Here is an 18,723-nt window from a genome sequence, read left to right on the forward strand (position 1 = left end):
CGCATGCTACTATGCAACGAGCACGATGCAACTGCAGTTGCAATCCCATGTGTAGGGAAAATTCAAATTCAAAAATTTCCGGTAACATCATCTTCCAACTTTTCATATTATTATTTTATTTAAATGTCCCTATTTAGTGTTCTAATCGGATAATATACACAGTAAAGCATAATAGTGCATCGGATAATAGTGATACACAGTAAGGCATCTGAAACGATATCGGATTGTTGAAAGGAGCATTAATGGCAACTTTTGCATGATAGGGATGTTGTGCTTTTATTTAATTTTAATTTCGTACAGCAATCCGTTTATTAACTTTATATGGTCTGGAATATCTACTCTGGCAGTTTTAGTGGGTGACACGATGCATTCTTAGTATTTCATCTCAAGTAGATCCGTTCAGCTAGCATCGTTGCAATTTGAATTAATTTGATCGTGTTTATAACAAGCAATAGGATCAACCAGATCGTTCTTTCAATCGAATGAAATTAAACCAATTAAGATTATTACTGTTCGAACCGGTGTCTTTTTGGATTTGCAGGCTTTTCATACATACGATGTGGTCAAAAGCGCACTGCTAATGTACAACAATAGCAAACACATGCCGCAATTAATACATAACCCAGCGCCTATTTCTAGAGAAGGTTGGCTTATTCCTTCTCTAGTTTACTCTTGATTCTGCTGCTGGTGTTGCTGCTCATGCTGCCAATGCTACTCTGCTGGTGCTATGGTCTCTTATTCGTGTGCTTTCCGTTACCATTTTACCGGTGCCGGGTGTTTGATTTCGCGGTTCTCAATTTATTTAAACTTTAGCATTAGTTAGATATATGTGGTAAGGATTCCCTCGATCGTTTAATATTTCTTAAAACACTTTTCAACTACACCCATTAGGAGGCCCATCCTCCGTGCTGCTCCCGACCCAGCTTTGCTTGAAACGGGATGGGAGAAGGGGCGCAAGAACACAAACACGGCCACGGAACGCTTAAGCCTCCAGTTCCAAAGCGACACCGATCTTGTGGCCGCCAGCGTTGAAGTTCTTGCCATCAACAAGCGTGGACAATGTTAGAGTAATACCTAAGCAGGACAATAAGAAACGTTCGTTATAGTAACATGTCGGGCTAAGACTTCCTATACTAGATGGAGGTAAAAGTAATTGATTTTCTTACCGTCACGCAGCTTCTGCTGGTAACCGAGACCGATCTGGCTTTGGTTGTTGACCTTAGCGCGAACGCAAGCATCCTTGTCCAAGTCGTACTTGGCGCCCATGCCAAACTTAGTGGCATTCGAGCCCGATGCCCACGACAGCTGAACAGCGGTCTCCAAGCGATCGTTGCATCGCTGATAGATCAGACCACCGAATTCACGGCCGTCATTGCTGTGGATGGAAATGAAATGTCAGTATTATCGTGCTCTGGTTCTTTCTTCAACGCTATCAACTTACACGTTGGTGTGCAGAACAAAGTCACCAGCCGAGTAGCCGAGCGCAAAGTTGTTAGCGGTGACTTTCGACTTCTGCGAGTCAAATGCAACCTGGTAACCGGCTAGCCAACCCTGGTAGTTGGCAACACCGGAAGCGTTGACCAGCGGGCCACTCAGATCGACATTGAAGTCGGCATCAACACGCACACGGTCGTGCGAGTAGGTAGTCTTGAAGCGACCAGTCTTGCTTCTGTAGGACAAAGTGAGAATATTGTTAGTACTACTGTCCAGTCCACTGGTGGCAGCTTCATGTTCGGCTGCCGGCGATCTTCGCCGGTATTTGTACGATACGGCGTAGCCGAACTGGGCTGGACGTCGCCGCGACACATACCCGGTATGTGGTACAAACATGCCGTCGAACGAGACCTTCAGACCCTTGACCAGCTGGTTCTCGACTGACACCTCCGACGTGAGCGTGTTGTCTGTGTTCCACTTCTCCGAGAAGTTCAGCCCATATTCCTTCACTTTGTACTTGGTCTCGAGCGAACCGAACACCTTGCCGGTGTCCTGGTTGGAGTGACCGCTCGTGCTGAACTCCACGCCCGAGTTGGTCTTGGTCTTGACGTCCAGCTTCCACAGACCGAAGTGGTAGCCTTTGTTGAAGACATCGCGGGCCTGCTTGCCAAGATCGGAGTACGCTGGTGGGGCCATCTAGGTGTGGAAACGAAAAGACAAACGGATAAATATTTCTTTAGTGCCTTTGCGAGCAAATCCGACTCCGTCCCTTAAACAAAGACAACACACGCGACTCGCTTTGGGACGAAAATAATGCGTCTGTGGCTAATGATGATACCGATGCCATTGCACTCGCCACGTGCACGAGATTTTGAAGCCATTTTTTCTGTCTCTCTCTCTTCGGCGCGAGAAGCAAAGAGAAGTCAATACCATTTCGTTGCAATCTGCAGAGACGTTGGTATTGGTTTGCGCATGCTGTTTTAGTACGCGGCGTGGCTTGGCTTAGAATTATATTTAGAAATTGTAATGCTTCTCTCTTTCTCTCCGCGATCTCTTGCATTAGGGCTGCATCGATACAAAGCGACAGCAGCTGCCCTGCAACTCACCCAAGATGCCGGTAACTGATTAGAGATCTCACAGTGACGACGTTGTTATTGACATTCAATCGAGACCGAGCCTTCCTTCCTCCGTTTAACCCGCCCCCCATCATAGCACGGGCTGGGCATGTTGCTGATATTAATATTAGTTCCCAGTACAACGAACTCTTTTTGTTATTCTCTAAAAGAGCGACAAAAAATAGCCATCGCCCTGTTATATCATTTGCGTATATGGCAAAACACGTTATACAATCCACAGTCCACATGAGCGAACGGGTGCGGATCCTTGCCGTGGATGCTGTTTGCCGTCTTTGCTCTAGATAGTCATCTAATATTTGTGTTATCATCATCACACCATCGTATATCACGAGGAAGATCATTGCCGATCTCCCCCTCGCACGCCGGGAGATGGCGATGACAACAACTCGGCCCAATGACTTGGTGACGTAACAACGCAGGGAGCTTAAAGCGCGTGGTCTGGGGCCCCTATCACCAAGTCAGGTAAGCTGGTTCGTTGCCAGTGGTGTGCTCTTTCTAACGCATACGCGGACTGTAGTGCGCCCCACGGCGAGCCCCATACGCATCGAAGTTCGTCATGCTATGCTACCAAAAACCGGCATTTTTTTTTATCGGTACGATGAAAATGTCTTATCATGCTCATCATCTTACCACAGGGAAACGCATCCCTAAGGCATACGAATTGTGTGATAAATTAATTAGCCGTCACGGCGACTATCATACGCGTCGTCAGCCCGCGTGATAGTAAGAATCCCGATCTCCGGGGGAGGTGTATAGAGGGCGAGGGCAATCTATTTGCGCGCACCATGACGTTCTGCTTCCCGCTGGCCAATTTCGCTCTACATGCTTACATAAGTCCAATTTTTCGCCGGCCACGCGCCATCGAAAAGGGGATGGGCCTTGTTTTTTGAGGTAAGCTGGATCGTTTTGAGGGATACTTTTGGGGCCGATCCACGTGAATAGAAATGTCACGGGATACGTCGGTGCTGGATCACATTTCGCCCTTCGCCATGCGATCGGCTTTATTTTTCCAGCATCAAAAATGTCCTCAATTTAACACTTCTGTCGGTCCAATGAAGAATGAGATGATCTATATAACTAGTGCAATAGTCAGTTCGGCGGTATTCTGGCGCTTCCATCGTTGCAAGCCTTACCTTCGTATGAAATCAGCCATATTGATTTTTCAGACCTTTTTTCCTATAGTATTCCCAAGGATATATTAGAATAAGCATTGTACAAGGCGATAGTTGATATACATTAAAACTTTCAAAATACACCTGTTCATCGATTACTATACGATGTATGGAGCACGAAAACTGGAGAATCTGTACTACCAAAGACAATAGTTTCTTACGAAATTTATCGATTGATTATGTAATGCCAAACTGCACTAAATGCCGGCATCAGCATCCCTCAGCGTATCGCTTTTTCTCTTGAAGCCTTTTGCAATTATTCTTAGGCCAACGAACGCAATTATTCATGGCTGGCGCAGCACCAACATAAACGGAAGCAATGTGGGTGAGGCTAATCATTTTCGGCTACAGACAGGAAGATGAGCATGGCTGTGCATCACTTTCATTGAACCCCCGAAAATCAGCTCATTTACGACGTTAAAATCGAAACAAAGTTTTACCACTACGATCGATGCAGTTACTTACTATTTAGCACTGAGAGTTTTAGTTAACGTTAAAACACGAGGAACACGAGATAAATCTCTTTTTCCTTCACTAAATTAGCGAAATGCACGGAGAAATGGGCACGCACACGACTTGCGAGGGACAAAATTTTTCCAAGTGAGAAAAAGAAAAAGCCAAGAGCGTGAGCTCCTCGAGAAGGTTGGCCCAACAATGGGAGATGACAGCGAATCGACAACGTAATTGACAATCGTGGGTGAACTATACATCTTTTTCTACTTTCTAACTCTTTTAAGCTTATTTTAGAACCATTTTTCTTTTCTTTTATGTTAATACGACGGCGGTTCAAAAAGCAAAACTCACAGGTTGCAAACATAATTAATATTGATGATTCGCTAACGGAAAACAACTGTGATTATGATATTATATGTTGATTAGAAAGAGCAATAATTTGAAATTTTTAAAATTAATATTTTCAGTAAATAATTAGTAATAAATAACCTTGATAAAATGTAAGAAATACGTTTAAACGATAATTTTATAGAGTTTAAAGTTCTGAAAAATCCTGTTCTATATTGTTCTACAATTGAAATAACGGTTTTGTACACATGCTTTTACTTCAAACTACTTTTAAAAACAATTAGTTAATCAATGCATTCCACATAATGCAAAAAATGCAAGAAGTTGTCCCGGCTGGGGTTTGAAGTCAGCATGATTAGTGAGACGCATTGAATTATTCTGTCTCTTTATGAATAAATAAAACTGCTTCGCTGAGCCACATGTGTTTTGCTATACATAGTAGTACTAAGTTGATTAGTTCTGAACTTAACATCTGCGAACGCGAACGCAAAACCGAACATATTAGTCAAGATGGAAGCAGAGCTTTATTTCAGAAGCTTTTTTGATTTCTATTGCCAGCATCAAATTGATTCAGAAAACAAAATTAAGCCTTTCAAAATAAACCCGTATCGACACAAGCTATTTGTAGTTAAATCTATTTTGATAATGATCACGTGCATTTGGCTTGGAATGTATGGAAAAAGGTTCGAAAACGATTTCATACCGAACCGTAGCTGTATCAATCGTATGATTAATTGGCTATGCATAGGAGCTACCTTTGCGACAAGTTTCGTTGTTACTTGGGAATCATTGGCTGCTAGTAGAGAGGACGTGCAGGTATGGAACACTTTCAATTCAATTGAAAATTACTTTGATTTTAACGATTGTGAAGTGAGAAAGCAATTTCTAAAATCGCGAAGAGCATACAGCATTACGTTTTACACTCTGATAACTGGCATGTGTGCGGTTGGTGTGATATTAACGATCGAATACAAATTCAGGGATAGAGCTCTGATAGAGTTTATTTTAATTTTTGCAATCCTAAGCATTGTAGATATTTTTAGAATGCTACACATTGCTTTATACGTACGAATTTTAACGACATACTTAAAGCTGATTATGAATGACATCAGTAAAATAGCTGTGAATGTTAATGTAAGCGATGCTTATTCAGAAACATGCAACGAGAAGCTGCAAAAGAAACAATTACACCGCTTGTCCACGTGTTATCTATTGTGCATGAAAGCATTCAAACAGATTCAAGATCAGTTTGCTTGGGGTCTTTTCATTGTGTGCTTGAAATATAGCATAGTTTTATGGAACGACATTTATTGGACCGTGTACCGGGCCATTATGGAAACCTCATTTGAGTGTAGGTATCACCTAATGAAAATTTATATTTGGCAATGGACATTGAAGTACCTGCATAATTTCTCTATTACAGGGTTTTGTTTGAATGTGGTTCCTTATCATTTTGTGTTTTTAAGTTTTACGTCCACGTGTGAGGGTCTGTACTCTGAAGTGAAAACGATGTCTCAGCTTTTGTACACTTTCGATTTAAATAAGACTGCAACATGTGTGAAAGTGTGGATTGTGCAATTGCTGCTTTTGCTAGAATACAAGGTTTTTTTCTTTCACATGTTCGGGGTATGCCGCATTTCGTACAATCTTGTTCTACAGGTAAGATTTGATCTGTTAGATAAAAATCTGATGACACTGGTTGTTACAATTCTATGGGTCTTATTTTCATTGATGCAGTATATGCTAGCCGGAGCAACGAGAGTGTCTTTTATCGCGCAGATTTTAATTGATTTTTACTGGGAAATGAAGTAATTCACGTCAATCTATAGCTACCCACGTTTCATTAACATTAAGTTGCTGATTTTTTACTCAAACTTTGAGTTTCGACTACAATTCGTTCCCTATCCTATTCATTACGTTATTACGAGCAAAAACAAATGTATTTCTCTGCTACACAAGCATTTAATACCAATTTGAAAATATTTATGTACCGGTTACAAATTGACGATGTTTCAATTTTGAAAATCTATTGACGTACGTTATGTCAGATGGTGTAATATTTCGGTATGTGCGCAAAAAGATTGAGATTTTGTTCGTTCGTTTCGTGCATGGTTAATCGTAAATTTCCTTAACGAATTAGAGGTTCCATCCCGTAATGTGTTGTAAATGTTATTACTAGCTAACGTTAAATCTCCAATCATCGCCTAACAGTGGTAAGTACGAAATGCTAACGAGCTATTCGGTATCGTGGGTGATGACAAAGTTTGAATTTTTTTTTGTTGCAGCACAAATATTTCATGATTCGTCATGTTTTCTTAGTGTCCACCGAAGAATATTACAAAGATCAAGTACAAAGATAACATCGGTTAAGTTTGTCTATTCCTAAGTCAAAGTAAATGATTTGAAAATTCTGACTCAATTGCAACGATTTTGAAAGTGCAACCAGCGAATAGATGAGACAAGTCTGTTTGACTCACACAGCAGCATATCGAATGAGTTGCGGGCCGATTTTGTGACAGACGGATTGTGTTTCTAAATGTTATAATTTATCTTGGGATTAATTGCATTAGTTTGCTCGGTATGTACGGTAAGCATTTATTATGATTTAGTGAAGATGCAGTATTTTTTGCGCAAGCGCTCCTACGGAGCTCTTGTCGGATTCCTTTGTTCTTTACCTAAGATCAGAAACGAGATGAATCAGCTGATGTTAATATTCCGAATGTCACAATTCTTTATTCAATTTCCAGACCACAATGTTCTCTAAAAAACAATTCACCAGTGATTCAAGACAAATGGCGCATGGATCGAGGGATCAAGATCTCTCTTCAACTGCCAATCGGACTATCCGACCAGCGTACATCATCAACCGGTATGCTGCGTACTACAACATGAACCACAAGCGGCGAGGTATGGCCCTGATTTTTTCACACAATAAGTACGACATCGATAATATCCCGAGTCGTGAAGGCAGTGCTATCGACTGCAAACGACTGAAGGAAACATTGGACATGTTTAGATTCGATGTAAAGATTTATCAGGATTTCAAGTATGAAGAAATTAAGACTGTTATACAGAAAGGTACAACCGTAAGCTTACTCGCATGTTACCATTTATTGACTCTTATATTCTATACTTTTTGGCAGTATCCACGATGGACCACGAAGAAAATGACTGCATTCTAATAGCTGTGCTAACGCATGGTGAGGAAGGCGATTACGTATACGCCTATGACTGCCCATATGAACTGTCGACTATTTGGAGCTACTTCACAGCGGAAAAATGCCCATCCTTAGCAGGGCGCCCAAAGATATTTTTTGTACAAGCATGCCGAGGCAACAAGCTGGACAACGGCGTGAAGGTGCAGAAGGATGGCGTTGGTCGGTACAGCATCCCAACGCATGCCGATTTTCTCTTCGCATACGCTACCATACCAGGCTTTATGGCGTTCCGGAATACCACCCAAGGTTCCTGGTTCATCAACGAGTTATGTAAAGAGATGCAGGAGAATGGCTTCAAATACGATCTTGTTACGTTGCTCACGTTCGTCACCCAGAAAGTTGCCTACGAGCATGAGTCGGTGTCCAATCTGCCGGAATACAACATGCGCAAGCAAACACCTTGTGTAGTGTCCATGTTGACCCGCTTGCTGTTGTTCAACGTGGTGTAACAAACTGATTTAAACACGTTCCAAGAACTGAGACGATTATTTTAAGCATTTTTTGAGCATCTTACTTACAACGTATGTCCAAACCTATTTTACCTTTAATTTATAATCCATTCATTACCTCTCGGTATGTTCTTAAAGTGCATATTTTTTTATTCTGTTCCTTTTTTTGTCCAGACGTTCGCATTATGGCGGAGTCGTTTATATTATTTTAGTTCGTGTGACGGAAACTAATACAAAGTATCTTTCGGTATAACAATAATTTGCTTTGTTGAGCATTCGCAAACATTACTGATATTGACCAAGAAAGTTTGCGAAAAAAAACTCAAAATTAATCTCAAAGAATGGCATCTATTGCCCGCAATTCCAAATGGAAATAATTATTTTATTTATGTTGTTACAGTATTTACACTAGTGAAGTAATGAAAACATTTTTTTTCAATAAAATTGAAAACCTGCTTGGATTAGGAAAACCAAATACGTTATGAGTTTTTGTCTTCTTATTTAAGGTATATTAGTTACTCCGTTGATGGGCTACGATCCGAAGACTTCTTTTAGCGCCATTTGATGAATGGTAAATAGTACAAGGGAAAAAATAGTCTCCTCTTTGAAATAGAGATGCTGCCTAACACCTAAAGTAGCTAAATATGGCTTCAGTTTTAAAAGTTTTCCTCGTGAAATGAAATTGTGCAGCTGAATGCAAGCACAAGTCAGTTCAAATAGCAGAAGAAGACCAAAAAGATAAATACCCCTATCGTTGGAATGTTTTGATTCCACCCTTTTCAAAGAAGAAAACTATGCATTATCTTTCCCTTTATTTGTCTTACGCCTTCTCTCTGCTTCTGACTCATCCGCCGTGGTTCAGGTGATGGAAACGACCGCGGATTCTCGCACCCACCCACTATGGTACGGTGGTGGTCAAAAGTACCAAAGAAAGCCTCATGATTTCACCATTGGATGACGGAAACGTTGGATATGAGAACTCCTCTGCTTCCTTTGGCTGTTCAGGGTGCTCTATTTTCATATAATTGATGATATGTGAAGCATTGTTGCGAGTGCTGTAGGTCAAAAATAACGTGTTACATAAAATATTGGACTGTTATTCGAGCGTGGATTTTTTTTGGTTCTTTCAAACAAGTCTTATCAATGGAGCCGCCTGGCTGGTTGTTTCGTGGGGATTTAAAATGTATGCTTTATTAATGTAGCGGAACATTACAAAAATATTGACCGCAGGGCTTATGCTCCGGAACGCTCCCATAGTGGCGCATGCTCGACGATCCGAAGCGGCCTTCGTGCTCCGGGGTGGCTTCGTTCGGCCACGGGATTTCGAGCCACGCCAGGCAAACGCCATAACGCGAGCGAACATTTACGCCAGCGACAGGTAAGCGCGCACATCGACGACGGCCGTTCTCGGTGGCTCAGGTGCAGCTCGGAAAAACCCACCCTTAGCTTCCCATACCGGTCATCTCGGGGCTCCACGTACACAGCTCGGAATCTAATTAGCATTCATCGCGCGGCACCCCGTTATCCCCGCGGGTGGGAAACGCGCGCGCGCACCCTTTCCGTCGTGATCGTTTAGGGGTGATTTTTTTTGGTGGGGCGCGATCTTTCAAGTGTGCGAGATGATCCCGTGTCTGTGCTAGCGAGTGTGCGTGCTGCTTCAACGACGTGTGCCCGCGTGATCATCGAACCCGAATCTCGAACGTGTGTAAAGGGAATGGCCATCGAGCGCCACTGATTTGCATCCCTCGTGGCTCTGTTCAAAACGCGACCCAACCCCCCCGTGTGTGTGTGTTTGTTGGGGGTATTTTTACGTTCCTGCCTCAACCGTAACCGAGACGCAACTCCCATTGCCAAGGGATTTTGGCGTTACGCGTCCACGCGCACGAGTGTTTTCCACCCTTTTCCACCGTACACGGGGAGTGCGTGTTTGCCTTGCCCTCCTCCTCCCCCACCCCACCGCGGTCGATGCTTACGACCCCCCTTCGTGCCGCATCGCGTCACATTCGCGCATTCCGTGTGTAGTGCGTTTTCCTGCTGCGTGGCTGCCGTGGCACGCGAGTGCGAACGAAAGGAACGAGAACAGACCCGCTAACACCCCTGGACAATGGAGCTGCAGCCCAGCAACGGTGGTGTTGGTGAGCCAACCCACCGCAGTGCGTCACCGGCGGCCACAAACGGGTCGGCGACGGTTCCCATCGTGGCCACTGCAAGCACCACACCGGCCAACGCACCGGAGCCCCCCAAAAAGACGACCAATTGGGTGAAGTTTGAGGAGGATGGCGCCCCCGAACCGGCTAAGGTACGTACGAGCCTTCTAACGGGACACCCAAAGAGAGAGAGAGAGTGAGAGAGTGGAGAAAAAAAAAGAAGATGGAGGACCGATTTTTGGGCGATGCTCCAAGAATGGTTGGGGAAAACAAAATACATAAAAAACGAAGCGTTAAACATGAAAAGCTCGCCCCGTCGGCATCGGACGGAAAGTGGAATGGGAGGAGAATAACGAAGAAAAAGAGAGAGAGGGAGAGAGAGTGAAAAAAAAACACACAACCAATCATCCCCCAATCGGCAACAAGCGACGAACCCGTCTGGTGAGCTTTTCACCGCCTGCTAAGGAGGGTGAGTTCGCCACGCCACCTTCGACTGGCACAATTGATTAAACAAATTCATCACCTATTCTTCGACCGGATGAGCGCGGGCAAGATCGGCGGGTTTGGCTGCCAAAGTATCACTTGTTGTGTTGATGATGAGGGGTGGAGTGGGTTGAATGGGAAAAGGGGTGGTTCCGCCCGCTGCGTGTCGCCATTGTCACCGGCGTTTTTTTTTTGGTTGTGCTACTCCCGCCGAGAGTCAACGCGCGGTACAGTGTGGTACGAATTTTCGCACTCACCCCATTTCGTTCCGCCATTTTGGTAACATAAGTGCATTACTATGATGGGGCTCGGGTGGAAGTGTGAAAAATGTATCCATTTAAATTCGAAAATTAATCACCACCCACCGAGCACACGTGGCACACGGGAAACTTGCGTGGAGAAACATTTTTTAATCCTCATGCAAACGCCAAAAGGGGCATGCAAGGCGAAACGATGGCGTACTGTAAAACACGTGTTCCCCGTGCATTCAGGTTTTCCACCCTCACGGCTGTGTGTGTGTGTGCGTTGCCAGCACAACACAATGATATCCGGTTTTGTTGTGCCATCGCCGTTGTCGCTAGAGACAGCATTCCACGGCATCGGCACTGTCGCAAAGCACCCCTTGGCCCTTTTCCATCCGGAGTGGGCTTTAAACTGCCGCTCCCCGTCGCTCCCGGTCCCTGGGTTGTGACACACAGTGGTGGCCATTTAGTAGGTCACGTCTTTCGCCGCTGCACCACCCGAACAGAGGGCAGGTGTTTGCAAGTCTCAAACCGTACCGGTCTTAGTGTTTTCCTCGTGCGAGCGCGCGGGAAGGGGGATTGTTGTTTGCTACAATTAAAGCCACACCACCTCTCGTCCCCCCACCCTCACGTGGTCACGTGTCGAAGGGTCTACGGCTCAGTTGGGCGCCTGTAGGCCGCAACGCTTCATTGACTGCCCGTGCCCGTGGGACGAACGCAATGAAAAACGACAGTGACAAGGCGCCGGTGCGCGGAAAATGCGTGTGCGTTCGGTTAGCACCGAGGTGCGTTTTTCCAAAGCCTTGATCGAACATTTGCGGTAAGACACACACGCACGCACGCGGGTGGGTTGGCCGTGTAGCATCAGGTTTCATGTGTGCCAGTGGAGCTGGTTTCCTTCACCAAACGGTTGGACACCACGTATGAGAGCTTGCAACGAAGGCATATGCGTATTGAATTTCTATCCGTGTGGACACACGAATGAAAAAAAAAACCTTTAAGCATACACCACTAAGAAATGATGTCACATTTCGCAATGGTGATCTAATAGCGGCAAAAACCGGTGGTGGGAGGCGAAAGCTCCCGTCCCATTCACCTGGTTGGCCCTTGGTCCGTCCCATGGGCTTCGTGATATCGAGTGATTTTGTGTTTTCGCGTTCGTTGGAGGGTTTTTTAAAAATAACGCACCCACCCACCGAGTTTGCCGGGTTGATGAAGGTTTTTCTCCCGCCACACAGGACGGCGCCTTAATTATGAGAGACGATTTTGGGCCGACGAAATGAGAAAGCAATTAGCCGTAATGGGTCCATTAGAGGGATGAATCGCTTGGCGCATCGTGTGCGGGTCATGGCCCTGTGTGGAATTGCAAGCCGATAACTACCACCAAGGACAGCGTGTTGACTTTCCCAGCGGTGGAAAGGCGGGCTTCTGGATAACGAAATTGCCGATAATGAGCCCGCCCTTATCGCCACCGGTCGGTGCATCCGTATCTAAGCGCGTGTAATTGAATCACGATCGTTTGTGGCGACAGAGGGAGCAAAAAAAGGGAACCACTCGCCGTTGGAATGCCGACGGTCTGTGGCGCTTCTTCGGGGCGAAACAATGCGCTCTGTTGGTGCACAATAATACCCATTGTTGCGATGATGTTGCGGCACACACACACACACACTTTAGCGAGCCGGGGACGTAAATTGTTTCCCTTTTTTTTTGTTTTGCCTCAACCTAATAAGAAGCATATTAATCAATCGTCGAGTTGTTTTGCTGAGTTGCACGTTCGAGATTTTTTGCATTTGCTCGCTGGTCCCTTGGGGTGTGGGGTGGTTGGGTGGAGCGGTGAGGTGTAAAGTGGGGTTGTAACTTATCCCACCCTGACAATGACACACCCTGGGGTGTTGGGTGGAATGCAAATCATACTAAGTGCTGGAAAGATGTGAGCATTCATACACAACCGTGCAGTTTCTAAGTGACGGTTAGTAATCAACCCTTTAAATGATCATCTTTAGATGTATTCTTGCATGATCAAAATAAGCGTTTTTTTCGTTTAAAAAAAAGAAGCTTTTAGGGTAGAGGTTTAGTTACAGGATTTGGGATTTTTTACGATAAAATTAAACAATTCAAGCTTCGATCTATCCTATTTACTCACCTGCAACTACACGTGTATGTCGTTTTTGATTACAGTCACCATCACCATCGTTACCACCGCCACCGTACGGAAAGCAATCACACCAACCGACCGGAAGTAGCAGGCCACCGTCCGCAACCACACCCGACACGGCACCTCCGGCCGTACTACCGACCGAGATGGTTCACGTGAATCTCGACTCACGAACACCGAGCACACCAAAGCAACCTGCAGTCCAACAAACCTCACAACCACCGGCCACCGGAAAACCCACCACAATGGCCACCATGCCGGCCGGACTTAGCAAAACGTCACAACCGGCCGTAATAGACATTGGCCCGAAACAGTCCGTAAACGTCGTTCAACCGATCCAATCGATGCGTACGATCGAGCTGTCAACGGGACGAGTCCGTGAAGGTTTCGGTAAGGATCTGTGGGGCACGCTGTGTCCAAGATGTCTGGTTCTATAGCCTCTGCTTTGTCATTTTAGCCAATGGAGATGTTATCGTGACGCTTCTACCGACGAATACTCGCTGGCCGTGGATCACACCAGCCGTCTTCCGGCCGGAACTCGTCCCCGAGGAGCTCATGGCACAGGGTTTGACGGTAATGATGGGTTTGCTGGGGTGCGATTAGTTCCCCCACGTGACTGACGACACTTCCGGTATCTTCCACAGCTGACGGTGGAGGAGTACGTACACGCAATGGATACGTTGGTCAACGATTATCGCTTCACGCTGTACAACATCTGCTACAAGCGTGTCCTGATCGTGTGGATCCTGTTCGCGTTCATCGTGCTTGTTGGGTTGCTGTTCTCCGGGTTTTACGGTATCACGTTGCTTTCGCTCGGTGTCGCCTGGTTGTTCCTGAACGCGGCCGCCATCTTTCTGTGCATGTGGGTAAAGCTGAAGCTGGCTCGAGGGCTCGAACGGTGTATGGCGCGCGTTAACAAGCAGCTGATCCGGCACAAGATTCTGCTGGCGTTGGATGATCGTGGGCACATCTCGTGCCACAAGGTGAACCTGTGCTTCATGTACTTCGAGCCGTCGCAGTGCATTAGCTATCTGAACGAGTTTATTGAGCGCAGCGAGCAGAACGGGAACACGATCGAACCCGGCTGGGAAACCCGGCTTGATGTCGCGACGAATGACATCGTTATCCAGGGCGCGAACACGACCCGGTTGTCCCGGAAGCAGGTAGGTGACCCTCCCGTAGGGCTGTGTGACTTTCTGCGTGTGTGTGTTTGTGCGTGTGCTGGTGGTAGCATTAAGTGGAGGTGTCCTTTTTGCCGGTCTGAGTCGTGAACCCCTGAAACCCCGGATCATGCCGGACCGAGTTTGGGAGTCACGCGAGTAGCTAAAGGGTGGAACCGGCCACCCGTCTAATGTCACGTATTTGCAGTTGATTCGTAGCGTAGAGTTCAACACCCGTATATTGCGTTCCTCACGAATTTTTGTGTGTGCGTTTGTATCTTTCGTTCTTTTCCGCTTCCGTACACCTTTTTGCGTGGCTTTAACCGTTCGCGGTCACTTTTGTCGCGCCTATCCTGACGAATGCTCACGTGTAGGACCGAGCGGAGGGCATCTTTCTGCGGTACCTGCAGCGCTGGGGTAAGGACTACCTGCGCCGGCGGTTGGACTGGACGATCGAGGAGAACGCCATCGTGTCGGCACCGCGCCACCTACCGACGGCCTACTGTCCCTGCCAGTACGCGGAGGAGGTCCTGTTGCAGAAGAAACCGAAGGAGGATCCGCGCGTGTGCTGCGCCACGGTTCGGGTGCACTTGGCCCGCGTTGGGTTCCACTTCTGATGCGTGATGCCTTCTCAGATGCCACTACCAAATGTGCCTCATCGGAATGCCGCTGCCTGGAAAGCGGGCTGGTTAGTTAGAGCAAGGGATAGGATGATTAGAAGCCGCAACGTCTCGTCACGGAACATCGGCCAAAAGCTAGCTTAAGCAAGGACGCTGTAGTTACGTTGTGCAGCGAGTACAAAATTGCAATCTCAACCCGGACTGTATGACGTGTACGTCCTCTCGATCAGTGCCTTTGTCTGGATAGTAGCGTGGAACTGGAAGCGTGACGGGAAAGGACATTTTAACGTATCTGTTATTTCGTGTGCCTTTAAAGAACAAGTGGAGAACAAGGCTCACTTAGTATAGTCGGTGAAGGGTTGCTTAGAATAAGTACGGTTTTTTAGTTGGAATAGTTGTTTTTTCCTATCTTTCCTCCCCAATTCGAATGTCCTCGGAGCATTAGCACGCCTGCCGCAGCTGTTGCATCTCTCGATCGCTCCTTTCTTCCCGGTAATGCTAATTATGTCGTCTACTGTACTGGCTTTTTAAAACAAAACACACACCCCTGCAAAGTACTAACCCTTCACAAACCGCCCGCTCGATAGTTTTGCCACTAGAACCGCTCGCGAGCACTTCCGGGAAATGTCAGGGCAAAAAGAAAAACGAGAAATCGCCACCTTCGCTGGCACCCTTCCAAGGTTTGCCCTGCCACCTCGCAAATCATGTTGTCTTCCCCCAACCCAACTCCCGTTGCAGGAACGAGGAATGCTGCTGCTGCTGCGGTACGCGTCCCGCTGGGGTAACGAGGCGATGCGCGGCCTTCTCGACGTTACGCAGCATGAACCCGCCCGCCACTGCCGCCAGTACCAGTGCCCCTGCCAGTACGTAGAGTACCACTTGAAGTGCAAACCGCGAGGCAAGTTACGCATTTTTAATCTCTTCTATTGGCTAACGGCTTCGGAACGGTACGGCTAACTCTTGGGGTAACTTCCGGCCTGTGGGGGAGGGTGTTTTTCCCCTATCTGCTATGCCCTCCTCACTCTCTCTCTCTCTCTCTACTTTCCTACTTGGTAGTGCCTAGCAGGGTTGTCTTGCAAGAGCTAACACGGGTGACAATAATGGGGAGTGAATTTTAAATCGCTGTTGCATGTTGGGTACATACCGATCACCTACACGAGGGTTTAATAGACTTTCCCTCGTCCCCTTTACTAACCAAAAGTCCACGTTCCACGCTGCTTGTTCTAGAGCTAGAAGGCTACGGCTAGGCAACCGCGTACCCTCCGAGGATCAAACAAACCGACGATCGTATCTTGGTTTTAGCTAAACCCCCGCTGCGTTACTTAGTTTACATCCGGTTTTAATTTTAGTTATCTAGCGCTCGATTACATTCCCTCTCGTTGCATCTGTTATCTAGTACACGTAAGTCTCCAAATCCGTCCACGTGGAAGCGCTCCTTCAATAGTAGCCAATCCAGTTTAGTTTGTGTAGCTTTCGAGCCGATTTGCATTACTCATAGCCGAACCGGGAGAACCGGAAAAAGGGACCAAGAGTAGGAAGTAGGCCCATTTTTTTGTTTTGTTTGTTGATTGTACCTCCTCCAGAGTGTAATCTCAAATTTTAACTTCACCACATGAGGCACCACCAGAAAATGTGTGTGTGTGTGTTTGTTTTAAAATAAACTCATTCCAAGGAAGCAGCATCGCGCAGCGTAACGTAACGTTCCGGTAAGCTGCAAGCGATGGTGTTTTAGCAGTAAGGATTTTAAATTGTGGCTATGTCGCTTGAATAAGTCAGTGTGTAAATGAAACCTATCCGAAATGCATCCCTGTATTGCTATCGCCAATCGCAATCAATTCAATGGGTGTTTAACAACTAACATACTAATTTTACCATATTTCTAAATTAAAGTTGGGTAGTTTCTTTGGGTTCTTTCCTTTCGCTCTCTCACATATTTCGGTACCTGTTGATTATTTAGGCTAATCGGCTGCTGAGATGTACTAAAGTTTCGGCATGGTAAGTCACTAACCCAATACGCTAGACTGTGGAATGTTCCGTAACCCAAACACTAACTCTTCGACACTTGAACACTCCCGTACGGGTGCTGATACATCGGAAAATCGTTTTTTGTTCCATTTCGTAGGATTGCGCACGCTTTCTCCTGTCAATTCTTACCCCCATTACTAGGACGACCTGTGGGAGCTGTAAGCCTAACGTATCGTGTTTCGTTTTTTGTACGTAATATGAATTGTACTATTATCCCTCTTTTCGTGATATGGCCGTGCTTTGCATCCTCAAGAGCACGGTATGCTTCTAATCCTACTGGCATCACCATTGCACCGGAAAAGATCATTTCTTCGTTTCGTTTCGTCTCAGTGTATCGACTGTTGAAAATTAAATTTAATCACAGAACGAAAGTTCGTGCGTACACCGTACGGGTCAACGTTTTCGAAGTGCAATGCTTGTCATGACTAACGATTTTGCTGAGGATGAAAACCCATTGGAATTGCTAACGATACACTACATATATACGCGATCGTAACCGAACGCCAACTTATCGTTTTATTATCGTTCACTTCTTCATAGGCTACCCATGCAGTTGTTGTGCATTAATATCTGATCCACATTATCAGTACAGCTACTGAGAATGCATGCAGCCTCCACGGGGTCTTGCAATAGGCACGCGGGTGCACAATTGAAACCCAACACTCTACGATGGCCACAATGTATCACTCTGTCTCTCACTCTCTCTATGTTCCATGTTTGCGTGTATGAGGGTGTGTGTGTGTGTATGTGTGTTTCTGGCACGACAACGCGGGGTCACTAATGGATTTGGGTGGCTTTAGCATGGAAACTGGGTAGTGCATAGGCGGCGGAAAAGGCTTGGCAAGTTATGAACGCAAATAAAAGAAAAAAAAAACACAATTCCAATCCCACCACAGGCTACCCGTGGAAGTGGCTCTCTTCGATCTGCGGACACGTTTACCCCAACAACTAGATAAGTGGGAAAACCTGCGACATGCTCCGTCGGCTCGATTGATTGTTGATAAGCGAAGCAATAAATCGATACTGGATTATATTACAAATTATAATAAACTGAAGTTTTATTCCTTTACCAATAACCCAAAGCGACCTATGTGTTGATAATATTTACAACGTCTGGGAAATATCACAAGCCCTCATCTGATATTGAATTTTTTTTAATATTAATCCCGTATATCAACTAATCCTTCATAGTCGCTCGTAGCTTTTCCAGATCCTGATCTATTTGGCTCTGTATCTCCTCACAAGCCGCCTGAAGTTCGTCTTGCGTCTGTTGGAGTGTTTTTTTCAGCAAATCTACATTGCTCATCAGGCTCTGGAATTGTTCGTGATGCTGCAGTGATATTTCGAATGTCTTCCACCAATCATCCATGCTCGATTCCTCCGACAGGGTTGGGATAGTTTCATCTACCGCGTGCTTCATCGGAGGCCTCGTCTCATGAAATAGTTGCAGATCTTCGAGCATTTGCGCTTCGGTAGGTGGTTTGGGAAGTGGAGCGATGGTTTGTTTAGGTTTTCGAAACATTCTAAGTGCCACGAAGGATTGCTAGAACTTCTCAAACTTTTTTTTACTTGCAGAAGCTTTCACTTCGATGGAAATACACAGGATTCGGGAAGGTGGTGTTTTTAATTGCTTTTTCTAACGTTTTCCAATTGAAGATTAATGGATCATGTAGCTCCAACT

General features: G+C 45.8%; 5 protein-coding genes across 10 annotated transcripts; 3 read left to right on the plus strand and 2 right to left on the minus strand.

Moving 5' to 3' along the window:
- Window positions 1-239: 239 nt before the first annotated feature.
- Window positions 240-4,337, minus strand: LOC128726123 (voltage-dependent anion-selective channel-like). Of its 3 annotated transcripts, XM_053819913.1 has the most exons (5): window positions 3,704-3,836; window positions 1,811-2,130; window positions 1,442-1,669; window positions 1,167-1,375; window positions 240-1,074 (listed from the first exon to the last, which is right to left on the minus strand). In XM_053819913.1, the coding sequence occupies exons 2-5, from the start codon at window positions 2,128-2,130 to the stop codon at window positions 983-985; spliced, it is 849 nt and encodes a 282-aa protein (XP_053675888.1). In that variant the 5' UTR covers window positions 3,704-3,836; the 3' UTR covers window positions 240-982. The 3 variants fall into 3 exon arrangements, with proteins under 3 accessions (XP_053675888.1, XP_053675887.1, XP_053675886.1); XM_053819912.1 differs by lacking the exon at window positions 3,704-3,836 and adding an exon at window positions 4,208-4,337 and having other exon boundaries at window positions 1,442-2,130; XM_053819911.1 differs by having other exon boundaries at window positions 1,442-2,130.
- A 716-nt stretch (window positions 4,338-5,053) lies between these two features.
- On the plus strand, window positions 5,054-6,355 carry LOC128727162 (uncharacterized). The gene is made up of 3 exons (XM_053821040.1): window positions 5,054-5,894; window positions 5,967-6,202; window positions 6,281-6,355. Exons 1-3 carry the CDS (start codon window positions 5,054-5,056, stop codon window positions 6,353-6,355), a joined length of 1,152 nt encoding a protein of 383 aa, XP_053677015.1.
- A 596-nt stretch (window positions 6,356-6,951) lies between these two features.
- Window positions 6,952-8,661, plus strand: LOC128723422 (caspase-like). Of its 2 annotated transcripts, none has more exons than XM_053817158.1 (3): window positions 6,952-7,130; window positions 7,291-7,621; window positions 7,687-8,661. In XM_053817158.1, exons 2-3 carry the CDS (start codon window positions 7,297-7,299, stop codon window positions 8,208-8,210), a joined length of 849 nt encoding a protein of 282 aa, XP_053673133.1. In that variant the 5' UTR covers window positions 6,952-7,130; window positions 7,291-7,296; the 3' UTR covers window positions 8,211-8,661. The 2 variants fall into 2 exon arrangements, with proteins under 2 accessions (XP_053673133.1, XP_053673134.1); XM_053817159.1 differs by having other exon boundaries at window positions 6,952-7,121.
- A 1,028-nt stretch (window positions 8,662-9,689) lies between these two features.
- Window positions 9,690-18,211, plus strand: LOC128727142 (uncharacterized). Of its 3 annotated transcripts, XM_053821014.1 has the most exons (6): window positions 9,690-10,509; window positions 13,261-13,627; window positions 13,695-13,810; window positions 13,882-14,400; window positions 15,756-15,915; window positions 17,939-18,211. In XM_053821014.1, the coding sequence occupies exons 1-6, from the start codon at window positions 10,315-10,317 to the stop codon at window positions 17,992-17,994; spliced, it is 1,413 nt and encodes a 470-aa protein (XP_053676989.1). In that variant the 5' UTR covers window positions 9,690-10,314; the 3' UTR covers window positions 17,995-18,211. The 3 variants fall into 3 exon arrangements, with proteins under 3 accessions (XP_053676989.1, XP_053676988.1, XP_053676987.1); XM_053821013.1 differs by lacking the exon at window positions 17,939-18,211 and having other exon boundaries at window positions 15,756-16,780; XM_053821012.1 differs by lacking the exons at window positions 15,756-15,915; window positions 17,939-18,211 and adding an exon at window positions 14,772-15,112.
- On the minus strand, window positions 18,086-18,673 carry LOC128727143 (uncharacterized). The gene has a single exon (XM_053821016.1). The coding sequence runs from the start codon at window positions 18,562-18,564 to the stop codon at window positions 18,220-18,222; it is 345 nt and encodes a 114-aa protein (XP_053676991.1). The 5' UTR covers window positions 18,565-18,673; the 3' UTR covers window positions 18,086-18,219.
- Between the last annotated feature and the right edge of the window lie 50 nt (window positions 18,674-18,723).

The sequence above is a fragment of the Anopheles nili genome, chromosome 3, assembly GCF_943737925.1.
Source record: "Anopheles nili chromosome 3, idAnoNiliSN_F5_01, whole genome shotgun sequence".
NCBI lineage: Eukaryota > Metazoa > Arthropoda > Insecta > Diptera > Culicidae > Anopheles > Anopheles nili.

Coding starts and splice junctions, on each gene's coding strand:
- LOC128727143 (XM_053821016.1), bottom strand. CDS start 18,564: ATGTTTCGAAAACCTAAACAAACCATCGCTCCACTTCCCAAACCACCT.
- LOC128727142 (XM_053821012.1), top strand. CDS start 10,315: ATGGAGCTGCAGCCCAGCAACGGTGGTGTTGGTGAGCCAACCCACCGC. Junction 10,510..13,260: donor GCGCCCCCGAACCGGCTAAG/GTACGTACGAGC, acceptor TTTTGATTACAG/TCACCATCACCATCGTTACC. Junction 13,628..13,694: donor ACGAGTCCGTGAAGGTTTCG/GTAAGGATCTGT, acceptor TTGTCATTTTAG/CCAATGGAGATGTTATCGTG.
- LOC128726123 (XM_053819912.1), bottom strand. CDS start 2,130: ATGGCCCCACCAGCGTACTCCGATCTTGGCAAGCAGGCCCGCGATGTC. Junction 1,376..1,441: donor TTTGTTCTGCACACCAACGT/GTAAGTTGATAG, acceptor TTCCATCCACAG/CAATGACGGCCGTGAATTCG. Junction 1,075..1,166: donor CCAGCAGAAGCTGCGTGACG/GTAAGAAAATCA, acceptor TGTCCTGCTTAG/GTATTACTCTAACATTGTCC.
- LOC128723422 (XM_053817158.1), top strand. CDS start 7,297: ATGTTCTCTAAAAAACAATTCACCAGTGATTCAAGACAAATGGCGCAT. Junction 7,622..7,686: donor TAAGACTGTTATACAGAAAG/GTACAACCGTAA, acceptor ACTTTTTGGCAG/TATCCACGATGGACCACGAA.
- LOC128727162 (XM_053821040.1), top strand. CDS start 5,054: ATGGAAGCAGAGCTTTATTTCAGAAGCTTTTTTGATTTCTATTGCCAG. Junction 5,895..5,966: donor TATGGAAACCTCATTTGAGT/GTAGGTATCACC, acceptor TCTCTATTACAG/GGTTTTGTTTGAATGTGGTT. Junction 6,203..6,280: donor CGTACAATCTTGTTCTACAG/GTAAGATTTGAT, acceptor TCATTGATGCAG/TATATGCTAGCCGGAGCAAC.